The sequence below is a fragment of the Seriola dumerili genome, unplaced genomic scaffold, assembly GCF_002260705.1.
Source record: "Seriola dumerili isolate Sdu_G_001 unplaced genomic scaffold, Sdu_1.0 BDQW01000242.1, whole genome shotgun sequence".
Lineage (NCBI taxonomy): Eukaryota > Metazoa > Chordata > Actinopteri > Carangiformes > Carangidae > Seriola > Seriola dumerili.
In genome coordinates this window covers 8,753,285-8,777,271 of record NW_019174497.1, presented here as the reverse complement: position 1 = coordinate 8,777,271, position 23,987 = coordinate 8,753,285, and the positions used below count along the sequence as shown (strand labels likewise).

Below are 23,987 nucleotides of genomic sequence, written 5' to 3'. Positions count from 1 at the left end.
CCATGTGAATCTGTGTTGTGTGTGTGTGTGTGTGTGTGTGTGTGTGTGTGTGTGTGTGTGCGTGTGTGTGTGTGTGTGTGTGTGTGTGTGCGTGTGTGTGTGTGTGTGTGTGTGTGTGTGCGTGTGTGTGTGTGTGTGTGTGTGTGTGTGTGTTTGTAACTGAAGTGTTTAAAGTAACACGTTTTCCTGTTTCAAGTTGACATTGCAGATTATCTGCTATTGTAACTGGTGTTTGTTGTGTTGCAATTTAGTTCAGTGAGTTAAATCCTTGACTTCAGCTTTGTGGAAGTAAAAGCAGCAGAATCTGCAGCTGCAGCAACAATTGATCAGTATCTCCTTTAAATTCAGCTGTGGTCACGTTGAGGACATGCTGACAAAGTGACAGATAGATTTCCAAGAGATCTCACAGTTTTCACAAAGCCTGCATATGTGGTTGCATGTATTTGCATGCTGCTGTAGCTCCTGCAGTGTTTCCTGAATCCCAACGAGTCCACAGACAGGGCCCCTAAATAAAAACATTTTCCTGCAGCATCTGATTCTGAGCCTCAACTGGCTGAAGGGGGCGGAAGTGAAATTGATTTCTTAAAAAAAATGTTATTTGCTATTTTCAGGATGAAAATACCATTAAAAAGCATTTAGCTATTTATAAAACTATTTATCAATAACTACCCCAGTGATGCTGTATATTATTTCTTTTGTCCTAGAGGACAGTAGAAATCTGACTTTACCATTCATTAAAACATGTTGACGTAGCTAAGAGGAAACTCCATCAGGGAGATGTGGACAATATTGACTTTTAATGAGGGTGTGATTCATTCTCAGCTAAGAGAAGATGGGAGAGTACCATACTCTTAAGTATTATTATGATAAGTAATTACCTAATATTTTAGATCTTTGAAGAACGAGTCGGTGGTGTGTTTTTTCTTGTTTTTTCTTGGTGTGTGTGTGTGTGTGTGTGTGTTCCACTTGCGTGCTACTGAGCTTTCCCCATTGCCCTATCATGGTGAATTCCAAAGCCGTGGCCGTGATGAATTAGTCTGAAACAAATTAGCAGTACTTACAGCTCAGACGGCTCCAGCGTTGGGTTACAAATTAAAACAAAAGCAGCCGTATCTCCACATCAGCGCTAGTTCTCCATGAAATACAATACGCTCTGCCTCAATCTTCAGTATACAACAGACTGAGAGGCTTCCTTCCTTCTGTTCTATCCTTCTCTCTTCTCACTGTCTTCCCAAGCCATCCCACAGACAGTGACCATCTTCCTCAGGTATTTCAAGATCCAACTCTGGCTGTGAAGTAGACACTTGTGAAGTAAATGTTTTCACCTTATGGAGGGGCAGGATGCAGGTTAGGGATACAACATGTGGATCAAAATTCTTTTTTTATCTACACCAGTGATGTTTTAAAGGAGTTATCTCTAAGTTTTGTTATTGCTACATAGCCAGCATAAGCCTTATCAGCTGTTTACCAGTCTAGTTTAACAGTCTAGAAGAAACATGAGTTCAACATCAAACTTCATTCCTTTACTCACCAACAGCTGTCGCCAGAGGTGGAAAGCAATGCCAATGTTAACTCTTGTCTCTATCGTGTATTTTCTTCTACTTAAGTTAGCATGCTAACCAGCTAGCCCTGGTCTTAGCTTTGACACTGAGGTTAGCCTTGATGGCTTTAGGATCATACGAACAGACAAATTCAAAAACTCAAGTTTGTGGTAGTGTTGTGTTCATGTACATTAACTCCAGCTGGTGTACTTGCATCAAGATACATGAGAAGAACTGTACTCCAGACCTGGAGTTCCTTGCCCTGTCCAAATCCCTGGTCAGGTCCTGAAAAACTTCTACTGAAGTTAGCATGCTACATAGCTAGCCCAGGCACATCTTTTACTTTCTGATAGCAACTCACTGTAGCTGCCAATTTGCCCTGAAGATGTAGCACTGCTCAGAGGATCTATTATGACCTCTCGCCTTGTAAACACAACGATGGCCGAAGTTCTTGTCAAGCAACAATCACCACCGCCCAAGAAACCACGTTCAGCAGCAGCGAAAACTTACAAATAGCCACTTTAACTTTTAATGACATTTGATGGAAAGTTTGGACATTTGAGGACAATACTAATGGTTCTGCATGTTTTAGCATTTATTCCTATCCTTTTGGCTTATGACCCTTTATAGCCCTGTCACATCTTTTGTCACTCCATGAGCTATGACCAGTTAACTAGAGAGTAAATGTATTCATTCTTCATTGTCTTGAGTGTCCCACATTGGGCCCACATCTGTCAAACTGACTAGAAATAGCTTACACCTTACATCAGTGATGAATGATTTAAAAAGTCCACATTACAATATCATGGAATGATGTAAAATTTGAGTTTGGTCTGCATCACTCAAGTAAATTTCGAGTCTACAAATAGATTGTCTACTAATGAATGGAAGTGAATGGAAACCAATTGCTGCCTAAAAAACACCATTTAAAGTACATCCAAAAATTTTGAATGCTATTGTATGCCACAGCAGTCGCAAACTTACAGTTCTGTACCACTATTTAATGCCAATGAAAATGTTCTAAACATTTTCCTTTAATAAAATGACAGTAGAGGATTGTATGTACTCTTCGCTGTGTATTGTAGTTCTCTAATGAAGGAAATTTAGGGAAGAACTGACTGGGAGCGGAACCAGGATTTTGGCAGTTTATTACAGATGGAAAGAATGGAGGTCAGATACATGTGCAATGAGAATACTTATCAGTCTAGGTAATCCTTTTTTGGCCAAATGCACGAAATGTGCCAGTTTTTATGAAACACACTTCCTGTTCTGGGCTCTCGCTGGCTTTCCATGACATCATACTGTCCACTGCTTAGTTTTAATCACAGAGAGAGCCATTGATAGATCATGGTATCACTCACTTGGAGGTTTATTTTCACACTGATCAGCCTGTCTTTAAATGCAGCATTACTGATAACACAAAGGAAAAATAATCACTGTAAAATTACAATAAAAAGCAATAACAGAGATTAGATTTTGATGACCAAGTACCGATTAGCTTTTTATGATTTGAAAAAGGCTCTCACTGGTCTTGCCATTCCTGGAATATTTAATTCTGAGAATTCTGTGTCCAGACAGGGAATATTCAGTGTTTTAGATATAAACTTAGTTGACGTTTGTAAAACAGAACTTTTTAAAAATGCACTATTCAGGAATAAATAAAGGAAAGTGTCCTGACTTTGAAATGAATAAGAAGTCATGTAATGTAACACCAGGGAACGATGGGAGCCTGATATGGGTGAAATTGCACAAGTGCTAACTTTGACGTCACGGTCGGTGCAGTTCATGTCCAACTATTCTGTCTTTAATAGTAAAAGTTTACCATGGCTGAAACATTATGAGGAACTGGATGGGTTGTACTTGGATTATTTTCATCATCATATTGTTTGTGATTGTGTTGTTGGAGCACTGTCAACTGAATCCAACCATCCTTATCATGCCTGATGTAAAATGCAGTCCAAAGAAGAAAAGAGGTAGATAAGGGGAGTGTGTTGCAGACTCAGACAGCGCCCGTACAAACCTCCACTACCCTCAATTGTTCTTTCATACGTCTGTTCATTGAAAATAAACTGGACTTGCTACATGCTAAATGTCTTAAGGAGGCATTGTCCAGAGGTGTGTCTTTGCTTTGACTGAGTATTGGTGGGATGTGTCTGGCCCGGACACTGACGTTAGCCCTGATGGCTTTAGGATCAAAAGAACAGACAAAATGAAAAACTCAGGGAAAGTTTGTGGCAGTGGGGTGTGCCTGTACATGAACTCCAACCGGTGTACTTTCATCATGGAACAGAAGAAGATCTGTATCCCAGACCAGGGGTTGCTCACCTTGTCCAAATCCCAGGTCAGGTCCTGAAAAACTGTACCCTGAAACTAACACCCATCCTTCACTCTCTCTTTCTCAAATAATTCTGTACTTCAACAATTCCAGTTATATGGATATTGTAATCCCTATTCCTAAAAAAAACACACGCATCAGAGCTAAACCATTTATTGTAGGCCTGTAGCTCTTACCCTTGTTATGTGAAATGCTTTGAGAAGCTGGTCCATCATCATGGTACATCATCCCTCCAAAATGTTTTACCGTTCTCAGATCCCCTCCAATTTGCATATCAGCGAAGGAGAGGCACAGATAATACAGTGGCCTGTCTGCTACAACACCTAGACATCCCCGGAAACTATGCAAGACTTCTCTTTATTGATTTTAGTTCCGCCTTTAACACAATCCAGAGCCATCAGGTAATCAAGAAGCTACAGCGCCTACAAGTTACATCACCACTAATCCACTGGATCCATAACGGCCTCTCCAACAGACCACGAGCAGTAAGGAGTGATGATTCCCTGTCCGCCACAATTATTCTCAATACCAGCACCCCACAGGGGTCTCTACTCAGTCCATTTCTCTACAGCCTAAGTCTCTCTCTCTCTCTCTCTACTTCAGACATGCAGATGACACAGCCATTCTTGCACTGCTCAATAACAACAACACTCTCTGTGCCAATCAACATCCCATTTTAACACATGGGGCAACAATAACATTCTCCACCATAACTACCACTGGTCCACCCCCCCAGTATCTCCATCACTGGAGAGAAGCTAGAAGGTACCCTGGCATTACACTGAACAGTAGCCTCAGCTTCAATCGGCGTACCATCGACATTTACAGCCGTTGTCAACAGAGACTTGCAGTCATTTGTGAACTAAAGCACCTACCCATCCCCTTCTTCTTCTTCTCCTTCTCCATAGCACTATTGATCCAGTTCTTCTCTATGGTGTCATCTGTTTTCTTACATATGCTTACAGTCACAAGTAAAAACAAACTCTTAACACTAACTTATTTAGCCAGCAAACTCATTATTCCCACCCACAACGTATCGGAGTGTGTCACCTCATCCGTGATCCTTAAAGCACTCCCAATCACACATGACCCAGACCACCAACTCTACCAGAACTTCCCCCTTCCTTCAGGCCATGTGCAGAAAGGTTCATTTTAGCAAGAGCTAAAGCTTTAAAATAAGTATCACCCTCCTAAGTTATAAGAATTCCAGCCTGTGGTGTCTTTTGTGTGAACCATGTAATCAAGTGTTCCCACAAACTCTATCAGTCCATCTATCTAAACTACGTACTTCTGAATGCAACATAAAAACCCTTTGTCAAGCGGGATACACCGTCATGTGAGCTTTGACCCTGATGGACTGCTCAGTCAGTCTTGGTGTGAGGACTCTCAGCTCCAGTGCTGAGGGAATGCTGCCTCCTGATGGAGAGGGAACAATACTGCATCACAGACCCATCACAGACATAACTGAGCTGCCCTCACATTCTGGGTTTGATAGAAAAGAGATTAAGCCATTGCACAGGCATGGATGAATTTAAAGTTTTTTAAATATTGATGACATTGTATTTTATATCATCTATATGGTTTCTACTACACATAAATCAGACTAGCTGAGCTATACCTTAGAGTTTCCTGTTAGAAGTTATAGCAACAGAAACAAGAAACATACAGGACAGAACCTGTGTAAAATCCACTTTATTACTAGTTCTTACCTGGTGCAACCTTTACCACAGCAGTGTTGGCATACTCAGTGTGTCTGTTGAAAATAATGAACATCCTGTATGCTGACACAGAATGTGAATTCAGCATTAGCTTTATTTACACATTCCCCTGTATTCATGATGCTCCTTGCTACAAGGGGGCAGTGGCACTGAAAAAGTGTGTGTGTGTGTGTGTGTGTGTGTGTGTGTGTGTGTGTGTGTGTGTGTGTGTGTGTGTGTGTGTGTGTGTGTGTGTGTGTGTCATGGAGACATGGAGACATGGGATAAGTCTGTGTCCTGGGAGTGATTGTCAGAGGGAATGCTCCTGGAGCCTCATATGGACAAAGAGCAGATTGTACTCAGTGTGTGTCTGTGTGTTTTATGTGTTCTTCTCCCTCCCTCTCCTCTCTCTCTCTCTCTCTCTCTCTCTCTCTCTCTCTCTCTCTCTCTCTCTCTCTCTCTCATACCTACACTGGATGCTGACTCTCCACTCTTTGTCCAGTGTATCCACTGTGGATCTTATTATGGCAGCTGTTTGAATAGCAGCCTGTCGACCTCATCAGATCTTCTTTCTCTTCCTTTTCTTCTCTCACTCTCCCCCGGGGTCTCTCTTCCTCTTTTATTCCTCTTCTCCTCTTTCTTTTCCTTTATTTTCAATGTGGCTTTGTTCAGCCCGTGCTCCACTCATTTCCTCATTTCCATCTTGGGTTGTAATTATCCTCTGCTCGCTGGCCGCCTTTTTATAAACAGTGTTTACCTCTGGCCACACACTGGACAGGACCATGTGACCGTGTATTCCCAATTGACAGCAATTAAAGCTTCGATTCGTATGCCTTCACACTGGCTACAGCCGTGGCCAGACACATTATGTCCGTCCGTCTGTCCCATTCTTATGAACAAGATATCTCAAGAAAGCCTTGAGGGAATGTCTTCAAATTTGCTACACACTTCCACTTGGACTCAAGGATGAACTGAATCAAATTTGGTGGTCAAAGGTCAAGGTCACTGTGACCTCACAAAACTTGTTTTTGACTCAAGAATTCATTCCCTAATTATGACACAATTTAACATAAAACAGGATAATATAATGAAATGATGGCTATTAATATCCAGAAGGTCAAAGGTCAACTTAGCTGTGGCACCATAATGTTCTGCAAACACTGTATCTTAGGAACAGACGAGGAGGTTGTGGCCATATTTCCTGCAACTTGACAAGCATGCACCTGTGAGGTCGTGATTCATATTCTGCATACTATAAAGCAAACGAGTCAAAGACGAGAATGAACACTTGAAAGTAACAATGGCATGTCTCTGAAGAGCATCTCTCTGACTTCAGTTAAGTTGTCTCATTTGAAACAATGTTGGGGATATAAAGGAAGGGTGAGAGAAACCTGAGAACCTATAGGATGGGAGTTAAGAATTGATTTTGATTTTTTGATTGATTTATTTGCACACATAAAACATAACAAATGCATTGTATATTTTTTATTGAAGTAGATGTGCAGGTGAGGTAAGGAACCAATTTAGGGCTCATGTTAAACCTCACCTCATATACATAAAAATGTAGATCATATGAAATAAAGAAGAAGTGAGTGATAGTGGTTTGGGATGCTGGCACTACACTCTATGTAGAGCTTTCACAAATTGTTAGCACTATGAAATTGTCAATGAGCATGAACATGTAATTTATGTATCATTATATTAGACTCTTGTCCTTTTGTGCACTTTTATCATTTTAATAAGGATAATATCTTGCAGTAAAATAATTCAGATACAGTGTATGGCAGAATACCATTTGTTCATAGCTCATTTGTTTGATTTTAGGCATTGGTGAATTTTAAATGGTTAATATATCTAATATCAAGAAACAACGTCATCACAGTGTCTATTATATTTTCCAATTTACACTGATATAAAAGAGAGAAAACCAGTGAATCCTCATTCGAGAAGCTGGAGCCATAACATTTGTAACATTTCTGCTGTTAACAGTGAAAGTAAAAACTGCAGTAGTCCGTTATTACACACATTTGTGTTGAGTTGCACCCTCAGCTTTAATATATGCTGTGTCTGACCAATGAAAAGCTTGTGTTCACTCCTCATCTCTTTCTCTCTCTCTGTGTTTGTGTGCAGAACTCTAAGTTGACTCTTGTGTGTGAAGATCCGAACTGTTGGATTAGTCGACTCCCTCTGACCTCTGACCCCTCAGCTGCCAACTGTACCATCTACAGCCAAGGTGAGTTTTTTATGTGACACCAGTGTGGCTCTTTGTGATGTGCAGTGTATTTGTGTTTGAGGTTGTTTCAGGTTGAGCATATTTAAAACTCGTATGATTAAGAAAAGTTCTATGTCACCATATCTTTCCAAACTAGAGACGACTTTTATTTTTATTTTTCCTAGATAAAGAAAAAGTTCTGTTTTGTGACCAGAGTCTGTGTGGTTTCAGGTGCTGAGTTGTTCTGTAAGGTGACCGGAGAGCTTGCAGCTGGTGAAAGGCTCTTGGCCTCCCTGTCACCTCCTCCAGGCTCCTCCTCCTCCCCGCGGGCCCAGCTCTCTCCTCCGCTCAGCCTCGTCACCCAGAAACAGCCTGCGGTGAAGGAGGAGCCTCCGTACCCGGCAGCGTTGCGCTCAGACATTCAGCTCCTCCCACAGCAAGCTGGCATGGCCGCCATCTTGGCTACTGCTGTGGTCAATAGTGAGTGTTGTGTTTAAGGCATGAAAATAGGGTTTCTGTTTATTGGAAGTTGAGTTGATTTTTAGTTTGTACAATTAAGTGTATATTTTCAAGTAGATTCAATTTTGGTTGACAGAGTTGTTGATTGGAGTCTAATGGTTTTTAATTGAAATAATCTTTATGGTGTAAAGTTTATTAGAGATGCAGGAGAGATAATTCTTAAAGATTATCTATTTAAAAGTCCCATATAGTCTAAAGGTCTCTGTCCATGTGTAGTTTGATTATAAAGCAGGTCTAGGTTCTATATTAATACTGTGAAAGTATCAAAGCCTCAGTCCACAGAGAAATGCACACAGCCTGTGTTCAGAAACTGAGCCTTAAAACCAGCCGTCAGGACTTTTGGAACTTTGTGATGTCACAACAAAGCAGTCACCACTCTCAGCCCCAACCCCCGCCCACCTGGACCCACCATCCAACCTTGCAGGATTCGATTTCGAGTGTTTACCTAAAATCTGCTATATTTATATTGGATCACTCAGAAAACAGTCAGCCAATCAGAAGAGAGGCTCAGAGCCTCCTCTCTTCTGATTGGCTCACTGACCTGCTGCTACTAGAGCTCCAGAGAGAAGCCTAAGAGAGGAGATGTAAAACTACACTGAGATGGTTTTTAGTTCTTAAACCACAAATATATCTTCTTAAGGATCAACACTTCAAATAAAACACAGAGAAAGTGTAAGATATGGAGCTTAAATATGTACAACAAAATTAGATATATGGCCTGTAGTATCACATCCAGTACAGTGTTCCTTTTCAATTATGCTGTACATATTTTTTATCTTTTCTGCCTTTACAGCTTTTATCCAGCCTTGTTACTCTAAACACTGTCATATCGACTGGTGCCAGTTGTCTTAAACTTGTAATGTTTTCTTTGACCACAAGATGGCACTGCAGCTCTTTAACATAGGGCAGAGCATTTCTCCTCAAAGTTTTCTATCAGCTTGGTCTTGTGCTAATTCTGTGGCTGATACCCATAAACACAAACGCAAACACTGTGACTATTGGTAATCAATCCGTATGATTACACATTCCAAGATGCAGCAAATAATTGGATTGTGGGAAAAAATAACTCTAAATGGTGAGATGTATAATAATTATTGCCTTTGTGTCCTGTTGCCTTGGATACTCGTCGCAATTGTGTGTGTGTGTGTGTGTATGTGTGTGTGTGTGGCGAACATGAATGCTTACTCAATCTATTAGAGCTGTTGAGCAACTTCTGAAAACATATTTAGACTAGTAAAGACAATTAGATTAAAATTTGATTAAATTTTGCACCTGATGTAGTTAAAGTTGAGCATCAGTGATTTTTATCAAGTTACTTGAAACACAATAGGGTTAGCACACCTGAATCCTTAAAACATTTCCCCTTTATTTATGTGCAGCCTCCTGTGCACATATGTGATCATTTAAAGGAAATATCTAAATGATTAGTTTGTGTAAACCCCAGCTTCCCCCTTTTTTGTCTTTGGTTTACCACAGTGTTTATTTACATCTACATCAAGTTGCTCAACCCATACTGCTTTGTTGTGTTTCTGTTCAGTCGACTAACACACTTTGTGTGTCTGCTGGTTATCAGAGGACATTTTCCCCTGCAAGGACTGTGGGATCTGGTACCGCAGTGAGAGGAACCTGCAGGCCCACCTCATGTACTACTGCGCCAGCCGTCAGAAGCAGCCGGCCGCAGCCTCGTCCCCACCGCAGGACAAACCCAAGGAGTCCTACCCCAATGAGCGCATCTGCCCCTTCCCGCAGTGCAACAAGAGCTGCCCCAGCGCCAGCTCTCTAGAGATCCACATGCGCACACACAGTGGTGAGAGCAAGATAAATATGTACTGTGGGTGGGAACATTGGGGTCTGATTCGTAGATACATGACCACTGTGGCTTCATCAGCCACTTGATTAGCTCCTCTGGTATAACCACTTCCTCCATTGTCCCTCTCTGTCCTTCCACAGGTGAACGTCCATTTGTCTGTCTCATCTGTCTGTCCGCCTTCACCACTAAAGCAAACTGTGAGCGCCACCTAAAGGTCCACACGGACACACTGAACGGCTTGTGTCACGGCTGTGGCTTCGTCTCCACCACCAGGGACATCCTCTACAGCCATCTGGTCACTAGCCACATGGTTTGCCAGCCCGGCTCTCGCAGTGAGGTCTACTCCCCGGGGCCCGGGCTTCCCAAGCTGCCCCTGTCCACTGGTAGGTCACACCGTCATCTTCACAGATGATATTCAACATCAAGACTGCTGTTCAAGTCTCATCAACGGGCTGCCCCATTCCCGTTTTTACAGTATCAGTCTGGACCAGACATATTGTTCAGAATGCTGCCATTTAAGTCAACTCAAATGTAAGATACTGAGTCAGGCAGTCCTATTTTAGCCCCTGACTAAGTTTAGAAATCGCCAGTTTCTTTTTCTGCCAGATTGGTTGTGGTTTGACGTGCAGATTGAGGGAGAGTCATGGCACCCGATTAATCACCTCAAAGATGAACGATCTGGCTCCAGGATGATTGGATGGATATCTGGCATGTCAGAAATTTTGGATGGCAGTTTGATTTCCCCCCTGGCTGCTGACAAAAGATCCGTCATAAACTTCAGAGAGTTTGTTCTAATATTATAAAGTGCTCTCCAGGTAAATGCAAGGGGCTCCTGAAGTTGAAATGGTTTATTTATATTAATTTAGACAATGGGAAGCTACAGTAAAATATGTAACAAAAAAATCCAAAAGAAAAGGGAGTAAAACGCAGACCACTTTCAAGCACCAACTTCCTCCGGGCGTGGTTGGAAAGAGACGTAAACCAGAGAGGACTGTGGTGATTCCTTATATAGACAGCTCTCACCAGCATATCATACAATATATTACATGTAGGCTATGTTGACAATTAATAAAATATATTTAAAAATAAATGTATGCCAACCGTATTTAAACAGCAGTTATTATTATTGTAATTATTAGTATATGTTAATATTGTTTTAAAATGTTCCCCTCTGTTTTCTTTTCATATTATTGAAGTTGTATTTTACACGTTGGGCATGAACTGTAGTTTGTTCTCCAGTATTGTGTCACAGCAGTCTCTGTCTGCGTCTTCCATCTTTATGCTCACAATACTTTTTGTCAACACTGAGGACCCAGCCAACTCATCTGAATAAACTTTATTGGAGTAGTCACTGGACAAATCCAACAGGGGCTCCATGCTCAGGTTCAGTGTGAGCTGCACATTGTGGATAGGGGGGAGTACTGAAGCCTGGTATTAAACGGGCCCTCGGGCTACATTTTTAAAGGCTGTAGAATCGGTAAGCTCCGACGTTATTGGTTCTGCTCTCAGTACAGCTGATTGTTATGGGTGTTGTTTCAGGTCACAGGTGTCTGCTCAGCTTTATAGTTCACTAACCTTGGCTCTCTTTGTCAGGTCTCAGTCCAGGAGACTCCGGTGTGGTGCTGAAGTGTCAAGTGTGCGGTCACAACTCGGACTCCCCTGCCCAGCTTCAGCAGCACGTACGAACCCACCTGGAGGTCAGGGTCCCAGCCGAAAGGAGCTCCACCCCCCGTCAAATGACCCCATCGTTAGTTGACGGTCCCCAGCTCCAGCTCTCTCCGCACGAGAGGGAGCCCCTCGCCTGTGTCCCGAAGCCAGACTCGTCCAGCCCGGGCGCAAACGGCGGCTCAGCCACACCCCGAGACTACAGTCCTCCTGATGCCCCCACCACCGACCTGAAGATCAAAGAGGAGCCGCATTCAGACTCTGAGATAGAGGAGCAGAAAATGGAGATTAAGGAGGACGGAGAGGAGGAGGAGGACGAGGAGGAGGAGGAGGAGATTGGTGGAGAGGAGGGAGATCAAGAGGCAAGAAGGAAGACAAAGGAGGCACAAACTTCCACCTCATCCAGACAGTCATCAGACTCTTCAAAGAGTCCAGCCACCACAACTGTAAAGGCAGAACCGACTAGTCCCACCCCTGGTTCTAGCCCCGCCCATGTGGGCGGGACAGAGTCAGTTCTTCCAGGAGGAGCGATGTTCCTGCCTCAGTACATGTTTAACCCTGAAGCAGCCATTTTGCCTCAGGCCTCAGAGATACTGGCTAAAATGTCAGAGATGGTCCACAGCCGTCTGAAGCAGGGTCAGACGGTTCCTCAGAACAACCCAGCAGCCTTCTTCCCCTCCGGACCGACTGCACCCGCAGCCGCAGCCACCCCGCCTCACAAAGGAGCCACCTGCTTCGAGTGCGACATCACCTTCAACAACATCAACAACTTCTATGCACATAAGAGGCTGTACTGCTCCAGCAGGCACCAAGCAGACGGTGCCACCTCAGCTTCAGGCCCTGGATCGACGAGGGACGCGGCCCCAGCCACGGTGCCCTCCGCTGGGGCACCTGGCTCGTCTGCTTCTCCTCAGGGTGGAGCGGCGAGTAGAGCAGCCTCTGCCTCCCCCGCTGACTCTGACTCTCCTGCTGGGGGAGCAACAGACTCCAGGAGAGTGGTGGAGGTGAGGACAGAAACCCCTGTGGGGAGGGAGGGAATATCATCGTCTTCTGAAGGGGAAGGCGGAGGTGCAAGTGTGGGAGGAGGGGGTGGAGGAGGAAGGGCGAGCGAAGGTAGCCAGAGTCCTGCTAGTGGTTCTGCCGAGGACCTAGAGGATGATCCCAACAGAACCTTCTGCGAGGCCTGCAACATCCGCTTCAGCCGTCACGACAACTACACTGTTCACAAACGCTTCTACTGCGCGTCACGCCATGACCCATCCAACCAGCGGGCCGTACACATGGCCAAGGCAACCACCACAGCAGCCTTCCTCCCCCAGCCCATACGCACACGCAAGCGGAAGAAGATGTACGAGATCCACATGGCCAGAACTGAAGCCTTAGCCAACGCTGCTGCTGCTGCAGCCGCCGCCGCCGCCACTGCTGCCGCCTCCGCCCCATCTCCCTCTGTTCTCGGCTTGGCAGTGAAGCAAGAGGTTTCTCCCAACGCGGCGGGCGGCTCCAGCCCTGAAGGAGACGGCCCCATCGACCTGAGCAAGAGACCCCGCCTGAGAGACGTTCCCCGGCACAGCAGTAACAGTATTCTCCCGGCCCTGCCTCTTACAGACTATCACAAGTGCACCGCCTGCAGCATCAGCTTCAACAGCATCGAGAACTACCTGGCTCATAAAACCTACTATTGCCCCGCCACCACACTCCAGCCCCACACCTTGGAGCAGCTTCACAGGCTCAAGAGATCAGCCTCTACCTCTCCCAAGAGCAGGCCCCAGCAGGAGCGCCCGGACCTCCTGCACCCTGTGGAGGCCAAAGCTCTCCCTGCTGAGTGGGCTGCCCAGACTCGAGGCGCGTCACCCAGTCCTCATCCCTCTGCCTTACCCGCCTCTGATGCCACATCTCCCCCCCATACCACCACCACACTCGCAGCCACCCCGGGAGCTGGAGCCAAAGGCACGGGTGCTGGTTCCCCTCAGGTGGTCTGCCCGTACTGCCCTAACAGGCCTATCGCCTGTGACCTGATGGAGCACTTCAGGACGACCCACAGCCTTGTTGTAAGCATTCAGCCGCCCCAGGAGGCCCTGCCCCAGCCAGGCAGCGCTGTCAGCCACAGCCCCAGCCTTAGTCCCAGAGACGGAGCTGCTGCGACCACCTCCACGAGCCCAAACAGCCAGCCCCGACCGCTGTCCCAAGTCCACAGAGACAGCATCAATGGGCAGGCCAGGAGCGGAACCTCTTCTCCTGCCTCCCCTGTGGTAAACGGCAGCCCTTCACCTCGGGTTGGATCACCTTCAGCCGGCTCACCTCTGCCTGTGTCACCCCCAAGGGCTCCCTCTATGACTTTGTCACCTGTGCCTGAGGTCCTAGGGGAGACGGTGGGATCGTCACACCATCCAGACAAGGTCACCGCGACTGTGGCCTCCAATCCCGTCCCCACGCCGCAGCCCGCCCCCGTCCCTGGTCCTAAAACCACAGTGATCTCCCCGGTCCAGAACGGTAACTCTCGCTTCTGTCGGCTGTGCAACATCAAGTTCAGCAGCCTCTCCACGTTCATAGCTCATAAGAAATACTACTGCTCTTCCCACAGTGCCGAACACGTCAAGTGAGCTGAGTAATCACCTTCCTCCTCTTACTCTTCCCCTTCTTTTATCTTTCTGACTGGAGGCTTCTCCTTTACTAAGTTCCGAGAAGCTCCGACGTCCCTTTTGTGCCAGAGCGGCGCTCCACTGGCACAACTATGAATGACAATGAATGACTGTTACTCACCTGGCAGGACCTGATGCCCAGCTGCTCCAGAGCAGGTGGTGTTACCAACATACAGTGACTGATATTCCTCCTTACATGGGTCAAAGTTTGTAGTACACTAAGAGCTGAGATGGATGCTACCTGTCCACACTGGCGTGCCCTCGTCCCCTAGATCAACGTCTGTTTTCATACCCAGTTCAACATCCACCACTCCCGGGCCTCTCAGTATGTTGCATTATGGGACGTTAAAATATGTATTTCAGCAAACCTCTTTTCTGTCTCTCTGTCGGACTGAGTTTATAATGGTAGTAATTAGATTCTGACTGTTGGAGGCATTTCTGACTGATGATCACGCAGCGGCGACGGCGCTGATTATAATGAATCTACCGTCTTTTCCTGAGCCCTCGATGCTCCAGAGCTGAGCGCAGGAGGCGTCGTTCCTCTCACGTGGAAAAGACTTGATCATTGTTAATTTTTTTATTATCTGTGCATAGTGTATGATGTCTGAAAAAAAGAATTCTATAATGCTTTTGGTTTCAACACTGGCTCTTTTTTGCTTACTAGAGAAGCTAAAGTGTTTTTAGCTGAAAAACAGATGTGTTATCACAATGTTACTAATTACTGAAGGATGATATTTCAAAAAAAATGGACAGTTTTTTTCCTTTTTCTTTCATACACACAAATTTTTATTTTCTCTTTAAAATGCAAGGGAGAAAAAAAATGTGAAATATTTATCTTTTAGTCCTCACTGATTTCATGTCAACAGAAAACTACCTACCTAGTGTCTGAGAGTATTTGTATTTTTTATTTGTATATTTTTCATACTGTTGGAAGGAACTGTTTGGATCTGGCTGTGTTGAAGTGTATTTTCTATATGTAGATATGTAATATCTTCTCACAGTAATCACTCGGATCACACTGAACTTTGTTATCACGTTAGCATTTTGTTGTTCTGTTTAGTTGTAGTCTTTAATTGATGGTGAGGTCTGAAAACCAGCGGCTTGTTTATGTTTATCCCCTCCTCCTGTACCTGATCGCTGATTAGCAACACGATTAGATCAGAGCGGCTTCACTTACAGCTTCACACGTCAGAAACTTGAAGCTGCTGATACTGTTGCATTCATACCCCACGTTTTAGGGTACACAAAATACACACTTTCAATCAGAAGTCTATCCTTAGTTTAACCTCCATACAATGCAAAGTAATGACCTTTAAGGACACACAAGCTTTACATTCTTTTGTTGCAAACTGCCATTTCAGATGTATATGAAGTGATACGCAAAACATTTCAAGGCTTTGGTATCCAACACGCATCTTAAAAGATGTTGTCTTTCTGTTTAATGATTGTATTTCTGTCCGGCGATGAAGGCGTAGCAGGGAATAGTCACATCTCACTCAGTAGAGTAAGCACGTGTAATAACCACTCGTTGTGGCCCATGGTGTGTGTGGTAGAGAGGCTGTCCTCTTCCTCTTTCACTTTGTTGTTCTCTCACTCATGCACACACACTCACACTCTCACACACACACACACACATACACACATACAGTTTACGCCACATTTTCCCATGCTGCTTTTGGAGTTGCAATACAGTGTTAGCTAGAACTGTGAAATCATTTATTTCTCCAACAGTGATGGAAAAATCTGCCGATGTAAAGCTCATCTTCATTTTTAAAGGCCCAGACTTTATTTTGAATTGAAAGTTGAAGCCAGTATTGCAAATTTGTTACAAATTTGGTCATTTTCCTCCCACAAATTCTCAAGAATGAACATTTCCCTCAGGATTTGACTCTTTGTTAAAGTGCACAGCATCGGGACCTTCATGAGACACTAAAACTCCAAACTTATTAAATAGTATTAGCCGTGAAATCAGCTGTGAAAGTTTAACTGCAGATTCTGAGGCCCATCCTCTCACACTGAAGGGATTTCTGTGGTCAGCAGTGGACGACACGGACCAGCTGCTCTTAGGCATTTCTGATAAGATGATAATATCAGCCTAACTGTACCTACAACCTACAACCACAGGACCGATCTGAACCTCTGTCTCTTCAGCAGGAGCACTGAAGGACCCACACATGCCCCGAATCATAGTCTTCACACCTCTTGTCAGCAGTGGTTGGGAGGAACATAATTCCACCTGTTAAAGCTGTATCAGTTGACACATATATATATGTATATATATATATATATGTATTGGGGGGATTTTCATAATTCCAGGTGCTTCAGTGCTACTCTGCCTAACAAACCGTGGACAGTTGCGTTCTCTCTGCAGTTTCCATCCTCCAGTGCATAAGTGATCACATTATTTTATCAAAGGTATCTGCTGTACAGTTCTGACACCACCTGTCCCCATTTGACATGTCATCAGAAACTCCTCACTAACTGATTAATGCTCCATTCCCCCAAACTGGAAACTAAATGTAAAAGTGCAGGATTTCTTAACAGAATTTAAAACCCCTGGTAGATTTTCTGCTCTTCTGTGGTTTGGAGCAGCAATGTACCAGACTCATCTTACTGCTAAGTGTTTACAATTGTGCTGGTCCATCTCTCCCGGCTCTTAAACGGAGAGAGAAGCAGGAGAAAAGTCACATCAACTCGTCACAAATTGAGTGCTGGAAAATCCCCCTTCGAACTTCTCCCTGTTTTATTGCACTGTTGTATAAAAATGTGCTGAATGTTTTAGTTTCTAGTTTTCTTTGTAATGTATTTATGTTATACAGCACTTTTCCCCATCCAAAATGCATCATTGTTCTACCTTGAAGGACGTTGTTGTACCTTGAAGAACTTTCTGAATTTTAACCCTCGCTAAAACTTTTTATTCCTTTTTCATTTTAAATATGTTTTGTTGATGATTTCTCAGATGATGTCCACAATGGAGGAAATCTCATTGAGTGTCAAAACTTTTATTTCCTTATTTTTTAATTTCATTTCAGTTCCACTACACTCTTGTCCAAACTATGCATGGGAAATAAAAAAGTTCTGAGAGACACTGATGGAGAGCGTGTGACTCTACTTCTTTTCTAGTGGCTTCAATATTTTCCTACGCACGACATCTCATCATCTAGTGGGAGTCCTTGACTTTTGGAGCTGTTTGATTCACCGCTGCACATGTGTAGTCACTTGTAAATCACTTCCTTTTGTAACAAAGTTTCCATCTGCTGTTTCTGTTTGATACCGGCTCATGAAGGAAAGGCCGAGTGAATCATCAGCTCTCCTTTTAAAATAATGTGCATGAGTAATAGCTCTGCTGGAAAAAGGTTTCTGAGCCCATTCAGAGCTCCAAGGCTGCGTCAATCAATGGCAAAGTGCGCCGACAAAAACTCTGGAACATTCAGGTTTCACACAGACCAAATGAACTGATACATTGTTTTCATCTGCCTTTTTCATCCTGCGTTTAACCCTTTCAATTACAGGATGTATATTAGCTGCTCCCTGTTGTATTCAGTTGCATTCAGATGAGTCGGCTGTGAAATCCAGCACTATCACTGTTTGTATCTAAGCAGAGCCGCAGTGACCACACTCTCTTTATATCCTAACTCTGAGTCCACTCTGATGACCCTTACCTGACATCATATGTAGATTCTCACTGATGTGAGGTGTCACACAGAGAGAGCCCTTCTCCTTGCCCTCAGATGTGTGGATAATGATTGATTCAATGCTGAGCGCTGAGCGCGGCCTCCGCTCAGGTAAACGGTTGCAGCGCAGAGATTTTAACACCTACAGCTTCTTGAGTGGAGCAGCTTCTGGTCTGGTTTGTCGTCTTCAGGTGGGTCACAGCAAAACCTCAAACAGTCTCCGACATTAGTCTGGGCCAAGAAAGTTACCAGAATGAAGTCATATATTTGTAATAATGCTACTGTTGTGATCATATCATAATGCTCAGTCTTTTTTCCATCTCTCCATTTGTCCAGCGTGAAAATCTTATTGCTATAGCGTCGTGCATTTTCTACCGAGCTGTTCTGCTTCCTTTTCTGAAGACCTCCATGAGCTACAGCTGGATAAAAACGCTTAACCCAGACCAGTGGTGGAATGTATAAATACCCATAATCCCATGTGTGTGCTCCACTGCAGATATTTCAAGGTACAGCGACCAGATGTCCAGGTTTGTCAAACATTGTCCCGGTTTAGAGCTGGGTGACAAATATCTGTAAAACACTAAAAATGTCCCGGTTTCCACGACAATTAAAATGATAATAATGTTATAAACAATAAAAACAATAATAAACAATAATGTTTTCAGCGCTTACATAAATATTTCTCATGTTCCGTCCCACTTATTGTTCCCTATAACCCAATATAAAAAAATAAACAAAGCACCATTCAACACTGAACATGTGTGTCAATCAAACCACACACCTGTCGTTGTCAAGGGTGTTGCTAGCCTACAAGTCATAGGTAGGGCTGGGTGGCTCCTTCTGACCTGCCACTATGCTAACGGTTAGCTGTCATGCTGCAGGGTCTGTCTCTTCTGAAGAGCTGCACGAGACTTACTCCTTCCTTTACGGGGTACCTGGTAACGAAATGGCTGCGTTCACGGCGTCCAGGGTGTTGAAAGGTACTGAAATAATTGTCCCCCATCCTGATGAAAATATTTGTTTCATTTGTACAAATCTGACCCGTACTACAGAATGTTTCACGATGTTTATTGAAAGTGTTTTCTTTTATATATGTGACGGATTACACTGATGAAATGAAGCGTCAGGGTTACAGTACAGAAGCATATGTCAACCTGGACTGAGCTCAAGACTGAACCTGGATCTCCAGTTCTTTCTATTACTTTGCTCTGGTGGAGAGAAAAAAAATCCTTTTCACCTTGTGTGGATGAATCATTATCTTCATTTATACCACCTATAGTTAATATGTGTGCCTACTCCCTGGCTTCTCTACATTGTCTAATGGTTCAGTACATGCATGAACAAATCTTTTATTCCAAACCCTCATGTTGAACTGACCGTACTGAATCATAATCTTCACTGGATGAACAGAGAGAGCTTCAGTGGTGACTGGAGTGCTTCTGTCTGCTCATCTCTGATACACAGTCTGTTCAAATTAACAATATGAAAGTCACGTACTGTGCTGTACATAGGCAGTGGCTAAGCTGCTAAGCCACTGACATCAATAACTTTGCTTTGGTCAGAAGTGCCTGGAGTAAATGTAACATAAGTAACCAACAGCACGAGTCTGAGTACATCGCATCACAAGTCTTGTTTTACAGGGTCCAGCAGAGTGGCTGTTAAAGCTGAGTGCAAAGACGGTACAACGCTTACATACTGAACTAAAGGCGCTGCTGTCTGTGCATCACTGAATGCTCAGCAGGGCTGCAACAAAAGTCCTAATTGCTCCAGTGCAACCTCAGCTCCTCTTTTCAATTTTCAAGTTTGATTTATTTAAAGGTCCCATATAGTCTAAAGGTCTCTGTCCATGTGTTGTTTGATTATAAAGCAGGTTTAGGTTCTATATTAATACTGTGAAAGTATCAAAGCCTCAGTCCACAGAGAAATGCTCACAGCCTGTATTCAGAAACTGAGTCTTAAAACCAGCCATCAGGACTTCTGGAACTTTGTGATGTCACAACAAAGCAGTCACCACTCTCAGCTATGCCCCAAGCCCCGCCCACCTGGACCCACCATCCAACCTTGCAGGATTTGGTTTCTCTGAGTGTTTACTTGATATCTGCTATATTTTTATTGGATCACTCAGCCAATCAGAAGAGAGGCTCAGAGCCTCCTCTCTTCTGATTGGCTCACCGACCTGTTGTTACTAGAGCTCCAGAAAGAAGCCTGAGAGAGGAGATGTAAAACTACACTGAGATGGTTTTTGGTTCTTAAAACCATAAATATATCTTCTTATGGATCGACACTTCAAATAAAACACAGAAGAGGGAAATATGAAACAAATTAACAAGTTAATATTTTCCTTAAATCTGATCTCTCAACATCCCTTCTGCATATAGGAGTAGAACTGTAGTTGTGAGATATAATTCCCTTTCAATTTAATCAAATAAAATTTTGTCTGATAAATTTAAAATTAAAATGGCCAATTGTTACTCAGTTGTTCCTTATGGTCTTGTTTTCCTCCACTGTGCCTGCAATTGTATTTTATCTGAACCTGATTCATACAGCTAGATTACTTTATAAATTATAAATATAAATATAAAACACAGCTGGTATGAGAGCTCTGCTGCTGCTCACGGAGCTTTCAGTGTCGCTCCCCTCTCTCTCTGCTGTGCTGAGTTCAGTGTTTCCTTGTGGGCAGTGAGGAGGTCGGATGCCAAACCAACACTGTACATATTCTACATTCAAATAATCCATTCAAGTGAGTTGGCTGAGTGAAATGAATTTTTATGAATTTTATGAATTGTGAATAAAATATTTCCCTGAATCATTTTATGTGGCTTTTGTCAACGAGGACCCTCCCTCAGATAACAGCCAAATACTGACGAAAGCAAGATGTCAGCAGTGGAGTGTGAGCAGCTGTACTCCAACCTGCCGAGGAGACTCAGTGAGTGTGTTCTGCTCCCAGAAGTCACCTGCTCTAATGTAAGCAGCATGTTTCTGTGAATGAGCGTGTCCTTCAGAGATGAATTGGTGACGTGTTTCCTGTCTGTCTGTTGACAGCTGTGGACTCCAGTAAGAGCTCAGAGGGCCGGTGAAAGAAACCACTTTTCCTCCCTGAGAGAAACAAAGTCGCAGGAAGAAGCTGAATACAAGTCGTTTTTTTTTTTTTGGAGTGGTCAGTTTTGACAGTGGCACTTTCAGGTCAATGAACAGCACACACTGTCCTCTGCACGTCTCTCCTGTGGTGCGAGGGGAAGGAACATGAAGTCAGGAGCAGCCACAGTCATACATTACTACTTTAAATACTGTTCCTGCAGTTCAAAAGGATAAACCAAGAAGCTTCATCAATCATACACACACACACACACACACACACACACACACACACATACACACACAACATCTCAAAGCACGTCATCAAACAAATTTATCTGATGAACTCGATGACAAACGTGGTGACAAAAAGTGTGAATGAGGAGCCAATACCAGCTGTCCACAGGAGCAGCGTGGTGAGACTGGTGAGTGGAGGAATCACGTCTGTTAATGTGAGCAGTGTGCGTGTGTGTGTGTGTGTGTGTGTGTGTGTGTGTGATGCAGCTACTCCCTGATATGCCACAAAAGAGTTTTTAGTTTTAGTTGTTCATTTTTGTTCAAGTCAAATAAAGTGTCAATGTAAACATTATAATTATTTTATTTCTAAAAAGACCAAAAAGAGTAAAAGACTCGAGCCAAGGGGCTGCTATACAAACCTGAGCTGAGCTGATCTGTGTGGATAAGCTAAATAAAAACTAGATATGTTCAAAAACAAGGTCTGATGTTTGAGGCAGACAGGCGGCCTAGAATAACAGAGCTGAAAGAAGAAAACCATGCACAGAGAGCCTTGGAGTTAGATCAACATCAGTGAGGGATAATTTAATCCTCACTGGAGAATGAACTTTAAATAGATCAGAATACTATTTCATTTTATTGTCTCATGTGGGTTTTTTGATTTTTTATTGCAGCAGCTTGGTTTGGTTTTGATGTTGCATACTGTTATTACCATCTTTAGTAGTTAGTTAGGAAACTGTTCTTATGCTGCTGATGCTGAATGAGGGAATCTGTTGCCTCATGTCGACTCATTTCTCGGGGATAATCATTATAGTATATAATAGTATATTGTAGCCTGTTATTTAGCTGCTGCTGTGGTTTTTCAGGCCTGTTGGTTGGTCTTTGAAATGCATGTGGTAGGAGGCTAACCAGAGTTTTATTGTGGTGTTATGTCATAACTTTAACGCTAAAATACACAAATGAATCTCTCTCTCTCTGTTGCTCGCTCACCCGTTCGACGAGGAGAAATATGTGCGTGTGTGGGAAACCTATGAAATAAAGTCCTGCCGGCGCCGCTGCCCTCGACCTTGTGTTAACCTTTGGCATCACACTCAACTCTCTAAAACTGCAAGATGAAAGACTTGATGATCTTGCTGCTAATTTCAACAATCTCATCACCACCAATAGAAACAGTCCCAAGTTTCTTTTTAATTCTAATAAATGGAACCATCCAGACTCCGGCATGGCCACACCTTTGGTGGAGGATTGTAAAAACCCTAACCCTAACCCTAACCCCATTCATTCGCTATCCTTCCATTCTTTCACAAATATTCAGTGGAAATATATCAGCTCTGAAAATGTTGTTACATGTAATGATACACTTTCTATAAAAAAGATTCCAATTCTCCTATACCTTTCAAATTCCCTTCAAGCCTCTGCACAGTGAGCCTGAGCTGGCTGGTAGTCATGGTACTAGGGCAGCATACAGTAATAATCCCTCTTGGTCTGAAGCTATCAGAGGCCCTGATGACTCCAAATGGAAATGACTGAGTGCCTCTCCACTGTTCTTCCATACAGAACTTAATGAAAAGGGACTTTTATCTCTGTATCTCTCTCTCTGCTCTTTTCTCTGCTCTCCTGTGCTGCACTCAACAAGGCTTATTAGGGACACAGTGTGTGGACAGGTTTAGGATATGCCCTGCCTACTGTTCAGGAAGAAAACGGCAGATAGCAGATAGTTGACGTGATTGTTTCCTGATTAATTCATCCTCAGTGGAAGTGTGCCGAATGGAAAGAAAAAAAATGAAGGGGGACCTCTATCATTGTCGGATATGGCCTATGAATGAGAAATACATTTTAATAAGTCTCTATCAGACAAACGCTATGCAGACAGAGACACTTCCATACTTGATTAGAGAGCTGGATTCAGAATTGATTCAGATTCATCCTTTTTCTTTAAGCCTCAGGCTGAGATAAAAGTTTCGCCTTGCATAAAAGAAAATCCTGGAAATGCTCAGTGCTCCATAAACAGTAGCTGTTACTTAAAGGGGTTTGTATTGGGAAAAGTAACTTAAAGGAGCAATTTTGTTCTTGCTACATATATTACTCCAATACAAGTTCATTCAAATATCTGCTTGAGTTAAAGTACCGGAGAACTTGCTTTTAAAATACTGTAGAATAAAAAAAGCTTGTGTGACACACAGACTGTAGAAATGGCCATAAAAACACAATCAATAAAAGGAGCTATTGTCATTTTCATATTTCTTTCTTTAGGCGGTGATGAAGTTTGGTTGTGGTAAAAACAGCAAAGATTTAAAAATGACAGGAATCTTTCTTTATTTCTAAAATTGTAAATAGACTTTAGATGAAGAATCTTCTGCCTCGTCTTTGTCTAACGTCGCCATCGTTAGGACACTGACAGGTTCAAACTGAGCTGTTCAATAATGAGTGACAGAGTAGGAATTGGCTGTGATTGGTTTTTCTCCTGTGAGGAGCACAGTGTGTGGTCTACATTTTAGAAAATAAAAGAACATTTATTTCACTGCTTCAAATTAAGAGTACTTCATTGAAATGTAGTGGAGTCAAAGGTACAATATTTGTCCACTA

General features: G+C 43.3%; 1 protein-coding gene across 1 annotated transcript in view; it reads left to right on the top strand.

Moving 5' to 3' along the window:
• Positions 1 to 17,507, top strand: part of zfpm1 (zinc finger protein, FOG family member 1) — a 112,313-nt gene extending 94,806 nt beyond the window's left edge. The window contains exons 5-10 of the mRNA XM_022756264.1: positions 7,704 to 7,806; positions 8,017 to 8,265; positions 9,878 to 10,111; positions 10,255 to 10,497; positions 11,708 to 12,087; positions 12,130 to 17,507. Of these exons, the coding sequence (XP_022611985.1) occupies positions 7,704 to 7,806; positions 8,017 to 8,265; positions 9,878 to 10,111; positions 10,255 to 10,497; positions 11,708 to 12,087; positions 12,130 to 14,379 (3,459 nt within the window). The 3' untranslated portion in view covers positions 14,380 to 17,507. The remainder of the gene's footprint in view (positions 1 to 7,703; positions 7,807 to 8,016; positions 8,266 to 9,877; positions 10,112 to 10,254; positions 10,498 to 11,707; positions 12,088 to 12,129) is intronic.
• Positions 17,508 to 23,987: the final 6,480 nt, after the last annotated feature.